The following is an 8,915-nucleotide window of genomic DNA, read 5'->3' as shown; positions in this document are numbered from 1 at the left end:
GCCTTTTTTCTTCTTCAAATGACTGAATGAATACATCAAATTTCAGACAGCAATTACTGGATGATTTTATGTACAGTAACCCAGTAGTATCAACTGACACACAGGACGTTGGAAATAACATTTCCTTCATGTTGGAAACCTCAATGGAGAATGCCTGCATACCTTCACCCATAATAAGCAACATGAATAAACCAACATTCAGAGACGTTGTCCTTTTGATAAAACAATGCCCTACTGTCTGTCAGTGTGTAGGCTACAGTTTGGTTCAGGACCAAATCATGTGATTTCTCCATTTCAAGCAGTCAGGCAGTGTCAATTCTAGGGATCCTATGGACTCCCAACAGTATTAAATCAGTAAGTGTATATCAATAGCATCAATCTCCAATCATAGCAATAGCATCAACCACTTAAAGGTATGCAGTAAAGCAATGTAATAAGACTACATATGATTTATGGTCATGTACCAAAATACAAAGATACTGGTCTGGTGTTCTGCAAGAAATGTAAAAGATCCTAGGGGTCGATCTAGAATTGGACCCAGTCTCTCTACTGTTAGGTCTCCCTAGTAGGCATGTAACTTCTGTGGGTAAGAGGAGGCTTTACAACATCCTTACCTTCGCAGCGAGGAAAAACATCCTTTTACAGTGGATTAGTGATAAAGTTCCTTCTATTAAAGATTGGCATAAGATACTATTTGAATGGGTGCCACTGGAATATTTGACATGTACATTGCATTCTAAGACAGATCAGTTCTACAAAGTATGGGAACCTTACCTAAATTACCTAGAACCTGAAGTATCAGCTATTATGCTGCAAGGATTCTCTTAGAATGGTGGTGATCTATGTATTTCATAACTACACTGTATGTATGTGTGTATGTATGCGTATGTATGGGTGAGTGTGTGTATATGTATGTGTGTATGTATATATGTATGTTTGTGTGTATGTATGTGTGTGTATGTAATATATATATATATATATATATATATATATACACATGTATATGTGTGTATGTATATGTATATATATGCAGGTATGTGTAAGTGAGTGCTGTTTTTTGCTTTGTCTTTGTTGTTGTATCTCTTAATATGGGTGAAAACTGTGAAACTCCAATAAAAATACTGTTACAAAAAAAAAAGACTACATATGATTGAGGCCTCCCATGACCTCATTCTCAACCATCCGGACTGACGGAGACAGAGTGGCCTCTGTGTGTCTGCCCTCTGCCACCCCAAGTCAGTGACAGGAGGTGGATGGTGTGACCAGCAGTAGGGGAACAATACAGTCGGCATGGATACACAGGTCAGGCTGTCAGGCTCCCCGGGATCACCATTCTCTTTATCGTATTGGATTTGGTCAACCGCCAGAACTGAACAAAGTGTGAGATGTTGTAATGCCACTACTTTATCAATCCACACCTCACTCATACAACCCCCCAGTATAAGCATGTCATACCAGTCACTCTGAGTGAGTCACCCCTGGTAGTTGCAGAGCAGTGGTGTGACATGGGGAAGTTCTTCTGATGACCGTTTCAAGTGGATCAAATTCATGCAAAATAAAGGGAGGGAAGGCAGGCAGTGAAATAATATCTCTGCTACCTGCCAATAGCAGTTGCTGAGGGAATATACAGCAATGTCATATGGCCACCAGGGGGAATATAAACACTGAGTTCAAATTCAATTATTTATTTTAATTAACATTAATATAGTAGGTCAGGTAGTGATTGAATGCAGTACAATCAGAGATGCATACACGGTAGCATTGATGAACAACATTTTAGTACTGTCACCAGTACTAGATCTAGTCTACACAATGTTATGAATTGAACTGTTAAACATGTAATGAAACATTAAACCATTTCTAATTGAATGCAATGACAGTGATATGATGAAAACATACAGTGGTCAATCACAGTAAACAGTACTCTTTTTTTTCACAGTATTTTATGTATCCTCTGTAAAAGAAAATCTATGGTATTGGCAACTTCAGAGTTTCTCGGCTATGATGCTGTCCCACAAGTAGAGAGAGTGTAAAGCTAGCATGAACAAAACAGCCCTAAGCAAAGAGCTAGAGCCCATAGATGAGCCCAACTGTTAAAGTCAGTTGAAGGAGAAGTATTGAGAGTGCTGGGCTATAGAGGTGATTGGCCATCGCTGTAAGCAGTTTGGCATCTTTGGAGGCGTAGACGCTGCGACTGAAGGTGGGATGGATGTGTCGGAAGTTATCATGGAGATGTGCTACAAATTCTTCATCCTCCTCTGTGGAGAAAATCCCAGTGACAAACTGTTCAAACTAGGGAAGAAGAAACACATTAACAGGGTGGTTATTTATAAACTGTGATGTAATTAAGCATGATCATTCATTCATTAGATTCATCAGATCATTCATGGTACTGTTTTCCATCACTAGTAACAATCCTAGTATAGCTGTTCGCCCAGGGTTGTTCCATGGTCACAGTATCCTGGTGGAACACAACAATCAGGCTGGTTCTACCAGGGTATGGTGAAAGCATAGATTCAGGACTTTTTCGCTAGCACAAACTGGAATATGTCCCGGGATTCATCCGATGGCATTGAGGAGTTTACCACATCAGTCACCGGCTTCATTAATAAGTGCATCAACAACGTCGTCCCCACAGTGACCGTACGTACATATCCCAAACAGAAGTCATGGATTACAGGCAACATCCGCACTGAGCTAAAGGCTAGAGCTGACGCTTTCAAGGAGCGGGACACTAATCCGAACACTTATAAGAAATCCTGCTACGCCCTCAGACGAACCATCAAACAGGCAAAATGTCAATACAGGACCAATATCTAAATCATACTACATTGGCTCTGACATTCGTCGGATGTGGCAGGGCTTGCAAGCTATCACAGATTACAAAGGGAAACCCAGCCACGAGCTGTCCAGTGACGCAAGCCTACCAGACGAGCTTAGTACCATCTATGCGCTTCGAGGCTAGCAACACTGAACTATGCATGAGAGCACCAGCAGTTCCGGACGACTGATCACGCCCTCCGTAGCCGATGTGAGTAAGACCTTTGAACAGGTTAACATTCACAAGGCTGCAGGGTGAGACGGATTATCAGGACGCGTACTCAGAGTGATCAACTGGTAAGTGTCTTCATTGACATTTTCAACCTCTCCCTCACCCAGTCTGTAATACCTAAACGTTTCAAGTAGACCACCATAGTTCTTGTGTCCAAGAATGCCAAGGAAATGACTATCGCCCCATAGCACTACCACCTGTAGCCATGAAATGCTTTGAAAGGCTGGTCATGGCTCACATCAACACCATCATCCCAGACACCCTGGACACACTCCAATTTGCATACCGTACCAACAGATCCACAGATGACGCAATCTCTGTTGCACTTCACACTGCCCATTCCCACCTTCACAAAAAGAACACCTACGTGGGAATGCTGTTCATTGACTACATACAGCACAGCTCTGCGATCAACACCATTGTGCCCTCGAAGTTCATCACTAAGCTGACCCTAGGATTAAACACCTCCCTCTGCAACTGGATCCTGGACTTCCTGACGGGCCGCCCCCAGGTGGTGAGGGTAGGCAACAATAAATCCGCCCTTTGACCCTCAACACGGGGGCTCCTCAGGGGTGTGTGCTTAGTCCCCTCCTGTACTCCTCCCTGTTCACCCACAACTGCGTAGACGCACACGACTTAAACACCATCATTCAATTTGCTGCCTACACAACGGTGGTAGGCCTGGTCACCAAAAACGATGAAACAGCCTACAGGGAGGTGGTCATAGACCTGGCAGTGTAGTGCAAGAACAGCAACCTCTCCCTCAACGTCAGCAAGACAAAGGAGCTGATCGTGGACTACAGGAAACGGAGGGCCAAGCACGCTCCCATCCACATCGACGGGGCTGTTGTGGAGCAGGTCGAGAGCTTTAAGTTCCTCGGTATCCACATCACTAAGAAACTATCATGGCCCGCAAACATCAGCGCAGTTGTGAAGAGGGAACAACAATGTCTCTTCCTACTCAGGAGACAGAAAAGATTTGACATGGGCCCTCAGATCCTCAAATAGTTCGACAGCTGCACCATTGAGAGTATCTTGACTGGTTGCATCACCGCTTGGTATGGCAACCGCTTGGCATCCGATCGCAAAGCGCTATAGAGGGTAATGCGTACGGCCCAGTACATCGTTGGGGCCAGGCTTCCTGCCATCCAGGACCTCTATACCAGGCAGTGTCAGAGGAAGTCCCTATCAATTGTCAAAGACTCCAGGCACCCAAGTCATAGACTGTTCTCTCTGCTCCCGCACAGCAAGTCTGGAACCAGCAGGACCCTGAACAGCTACCCCCAAGCTATAAGACTGTTAAACAGTTAAATAGTTAACCAAAAACTCCCTGGAATATCTGCATTGACCCTTTTTAACTCATCACATACGCTGCTGTTACTGTTTATTATCTATCCTGTTGCCTAGTCACTTTATCCCTACCTATATGTACATATCAATTACCTTGTACCTCTGCACATAGACTCAGTACTGGTACCCCGTGTATATAGCCAAGTTATGGTTACTCATTGTGTTGTTCACAAAGCATGTAAAAAATACAATTTGATTTGATTTGAGATTAAACCCATTTCATGAGTGTCCTTCCTTTCAGTAGTGCTTGCTTACCTGTGACCATGAGATATAGGTAGGGACTTCATACATGGTCCATATAACGGCTTGAGAACAAGGTGGAGTGGTGAGGCTACCATGGTAGCGGTAGTACTGGGACAAATGGCTCTCAGGCAGAAGGCCGATCAATGGGAATGGCTTGACTGTAGCCGTTTGACCTAGGAGAGGGAGAAAGACCTTTATTAAACGTTTATTAAACCCTACATGGGACTGAAGCATGTTCACAGTCACCACACTATATATATATATACACTGAACAAAAATATAAACGCAACATGCAAAAATGTCAACGATTTTACTGAGTTACAGTTCATATAAGGAAATCAGTCAGTAGGCCCTAAACTATGGATTTCATATGACTGGGCAGGGGCGAATGAGTTTTTCCCCACAAAAAGGGCTTTATTACAGACAGAAATACTCAGTTTCATCAGCTGCCCAGCTGGCTGGTCTCAGACGATCCCGCAGGTGAAGAAGCCGGGTGAGGACGTCTTGGGCTGGCGTGGTTACACGTGGTCTGCAGTTCCGAGGACAGTTGGTCGTACTCCCAAATTCTCTAAAATGATGTTGGAGGTGGCTTATGGTAGAGAAATTAACATTCAATTATCTGACAATAGCTCTGGTGGACATTCCTGCAGTCAGCCTACCAACGGCACGCTCCCTCAAAACTTGTGACATCTGTGGCATTGTGTTGTGTGACAAACCTGCACATTTTAGAGTGGCCTTTTATTGTCCCCAGCACAACATGCATCTGTGTAATGATAATGCAGTTTAATCAGCTTCTTGATATTCCACACCTATCAGGTGGATGGATTATCTTGGCAAAGGAGAAATGCTCACTAACAGGGATGTCAACAAATTTGTGCCCAAAATTGGAGAGAAATAATATTTCTTTGCTGATGTGAAATTTCTTGGATCTTTTATTTCAGCTAATGAAACATGGGACCAACGCTTTACATGTTGCGTTGATATTTTTGTTCAGTGTACATTAGAGTACTTATGTTTCTACAGACCTTTGTAGGCAATGGAGGGAAGTAGTCGTGATATGCGTCCAAAGTGTACATTTTCAATGTAATAAAGCTGCAAGAAGTTAGAGGTTTAGAATATATGACTTCATCATGACAAAATAAACAGATATTTTTTTAAATATGCTCTAAAATGAACTACATAAAGTATTTAACTATAGTTTACATCAATAAAGAACGCAAGAACTGCAAGGCCAGTTGGGTCATCCAAGGCAGATGTCAAATTGGGGTGACTTGACTTCATGTTGACTATGTGCATCTGCAAAAGAAAATGCACTGTCAATTAAATATAAAACCAGGATGCAGGCACTGACAGCTGCTATTTATTTTGTTCACCAAAGATATCCACCCTTCAGTGTAAAGTTGACTGGATGTAAAGAGAACCATCACCCACACTTACCTCCATTGGATACCTGTGCCTGTCCACAGTGTGCTCTGAGCCGTTGGTGTTGAGGCTTCCCCAGTGAAAGTGGAGCTGGATGGTGTGGTACGTCCCAGGAAGACCTCCACCACTCACAGACATCCCATTCCCAACCTCCAACACAACTGCATACAAACACACAGACCACTTATAAACGTCTACACAAAATGCACAACCCATTCTCACACATACATTCTCACAAGCACACACATAGTTGTCCTGTGATGTAATAAGAAACGGGACACGTAGGCTAAAGTCGCTAAGTAGACAATAACTACTCAGTAGACACACCTCCTCACAAATCAATTTCTACGGTAATGATAGAGGATATTCACCAGAGTGCCCATTGTTTTTCAGTTTCCAGTGTCCTGTATGAACAGCATGAAAACCATCCAGATGTAAAGCCTCCAGTGACTCATTTCTGGTCATATGATGATCCAGGTTGATTGGAGAGTGATGTTCTTCAAGTATTGGGTGGCAGGATGGGAACGCGTCTCCCCATGCATATGGATCTGAGGAGGACACAAAAACACACGCTGATGGCATTCAAAGTGTAAGTCTACAGTCACCATAGAGTTAACACGATAAGAATATTACTATATTTTTTATTAAAATATCGATTTGAAATCTACCGAAAATAATTATGAGAAAAAAACATTTAAAAGTGCATTGTCTCTACATTGAATAAACATAGACACTTACCACAATAACTCTCATCATAACAGAAGTCCACTGAAAACGTAAAACAAGGAGGATATCAACTGTAAAGCGTTCTTACCCATGACGTAATACACACTCAAACAGCTGCCTACCTTGGATAATATCAAGGACAAGCCGGATACTCACCGGTGTGTGAACCTGTAATAAACATCACTAGGAAAGTTATGATTGCCAAAATCATTTTTGCGCCAATAAATGAGCACAGCATTTCAATAGGTCTAGTTAATGTCTAAATAAAAATGACAGAGGCAGGTCTAATCGGTGCTTAGGGATCTGTGCAAATGCCAAGCTTAAATAGGACTGGGAAAGTGAATGCTGAGGGCTTTTTCTTTCTTTCTCTGTTTGGTCAGTGGAGTGTGTCATTGCCAGTGGTCTTTACTGATGAATGTCACATAACGGGACATTGATGTGAGGGAAGCTTGCCAACTCTCGGCTGAGCACCGATGCCCCCAAGCGGTAAGGTCAATTGTTTTTTAATTTTTTTATAAAAACGATTAAGTAGCAGGTTGGAATATGTAAAATGTTATCACTGTTTATTTTGTCAGTGTATCTCCTAGTGGTCTGCCGATAAAGGGTGCCTGTCGAAGGAACGGACAGCTATAGGTGTATAGGCCTAAGATCAGGTGAAAACATATGCTGCAATATGCTACTGATGCTTGACACGGTCTGAATAGTAAATCGTACATCTTTTGGTTTCAGCCTCACTGCGAAGATAAGTTGCCTTATTGGAGCGAAGACTGATAAACCCATCTATTGCCAGGGAGGAGAATTAATTAACGGACAGGGCTCCCCTTATTCCCTTCTCTGTCAGCAACACACAACTGACCGTTTAGGGATTTCCCACTTCTCACCTTAATCCCCCTGACATTTGGTTACAGTGGCTGAGGGATTTCCTTGACCAATCAAGAGAACTCAGTGAAATGCCAAGACTGATGAAACACATATACAGTACCTTCGGAAAGTATGCAGACCCATAGCAAAGGGCAAACCTTTTCCACATTGTCTTACATTACAGCCTTATTCTAAAATGGATTAAATAAATAACCTCTTTAGCAATCTACACACAATACCCCATAATGGAGGAAGCGAAAACAGTATTTTCTTGTGTTCAAATTTATACAAAAATTAAAAACAGAAATACCTTATTTACATAAGTATTCAGACCCTTTGCTATGAGACTCGAAATTGAGCTCAGGTGCATCCTGTTTCCATTGATTGTCCGTGAGATGTTTCTACAACTTGGAGTCCACTTGTGGTAAATTCTATTGATTGGACATGATTTAGAAAGGCACACATCTGTCTATATAAGGTCCCGCAGTTGACAGTGCATGTTAGAGCAAAAACCAAGCCATGAGGTCGAAGGAATTGTCCGTAGAGCTCAGACAGGATTGTGTCGAGGCACAGATCTGGGGAAGGGTCCCAAAATAATTATGCAGCATTGGTCACGAAGAACACAGTGGCCGCCATCATTCTTAAATGGAAGGAGTTTGGAACCATCAAGACTCTTGCTGGAGCTGGCTGCCCGGCCAAACTGAGCAATGGGGGGGGGAGAGAAAGGCCTTGGTCAGGGAGGTGACCAATAACCGATGGTCACTCTGACAGAGCTCTAGAGTTCCTCTGTGGAGATGGGAGAACCTTCCAGAAGGACAACCATCTCTGCAGCACTCCACCAATCAGGCTTTATGGTAGAGTAGCCAGACGGAAGCCACTCCAGAGCCAGGACATTAATCCAATCAAACATCTCTGGAGACCTGAAAATAGCTGTGCAGCAACGCTCCCCATCCAACCTGACAGACCTTGAAAGGATCTGCAGAGAAGAATGGGAGAACCTCCCCAAATACAGGTTTGTCAAGCTTGTAGCGTCATACACAAGAAAACTCAAGGCTGTAATCGATGCCAAAGGTGCTTCAACAAAGTACCGAGTAAAGGGTCTGAATACTTACGTAAATGTGATAGAAAAAAAATATACAAATCCTGTTTTTGCTTTGTCATTATGGGGTATTGTATGTAGATTGAGGGGGTGGGGGGACAATTTAATCAATTTTAGAATAAGGCTGTAACGTAACAAAATGTGGAAAAAGTCAAGGGCAGA

The 8,915-nt window shown here is 42.8% G+C and overlaps 1 protein-coding gene across 1 annotated transcript; it reads right to left on the bottom strand.

The window, feature by feature from the left end:
* Positions 1–1,677: 1,677 nt before the first annotated feature.
* car15 (carbonic anhydrase 15) lies at positions 1,678–7,409 on the bottom strand. Its single transcript, XM_014133370.2, has 8 exons — positions 6,950–7,409; positions 6,806–6,835; positions 6,439–6,615; positions 6,083–6,228; positions 5,849–5,941; positions 5,671–5,737; positions 4,658–4,818; positions 1,678–2,292 (listed from the first exon to the last, which is right to left on the bottom strand). Exons 1-8 carry the CDS (start codon positions 7,029–7,031, stop codon positions 2,068–2,070), a joined length of 981 nt encoding a protein of 326 aa, XP_013988845.1. The 5' UTR covers positions 7,032–7,409; the 3' UTR covers positions 1,678–2,067.
* Between the last annotated feature and the right edge of the window lie 1,506 nt (positions 7,410–8,915).

Source organism: Salmo salar, chromosome ssa01, assembly GCF_905237065.1.
Source record: "Salmo salar chromosome ssa01, Ssal_v3.1, whole genome shotgun sequence".
Lineage (NCBI taxonomy): Eukaryota > Metazoa > Chordata > Actinopteri > Salmoniformes > Salmonidae > Salmo > Salmo salar.
This window is presented reverse-complemented; position numbering and strand designations above follow the sequence as displayed.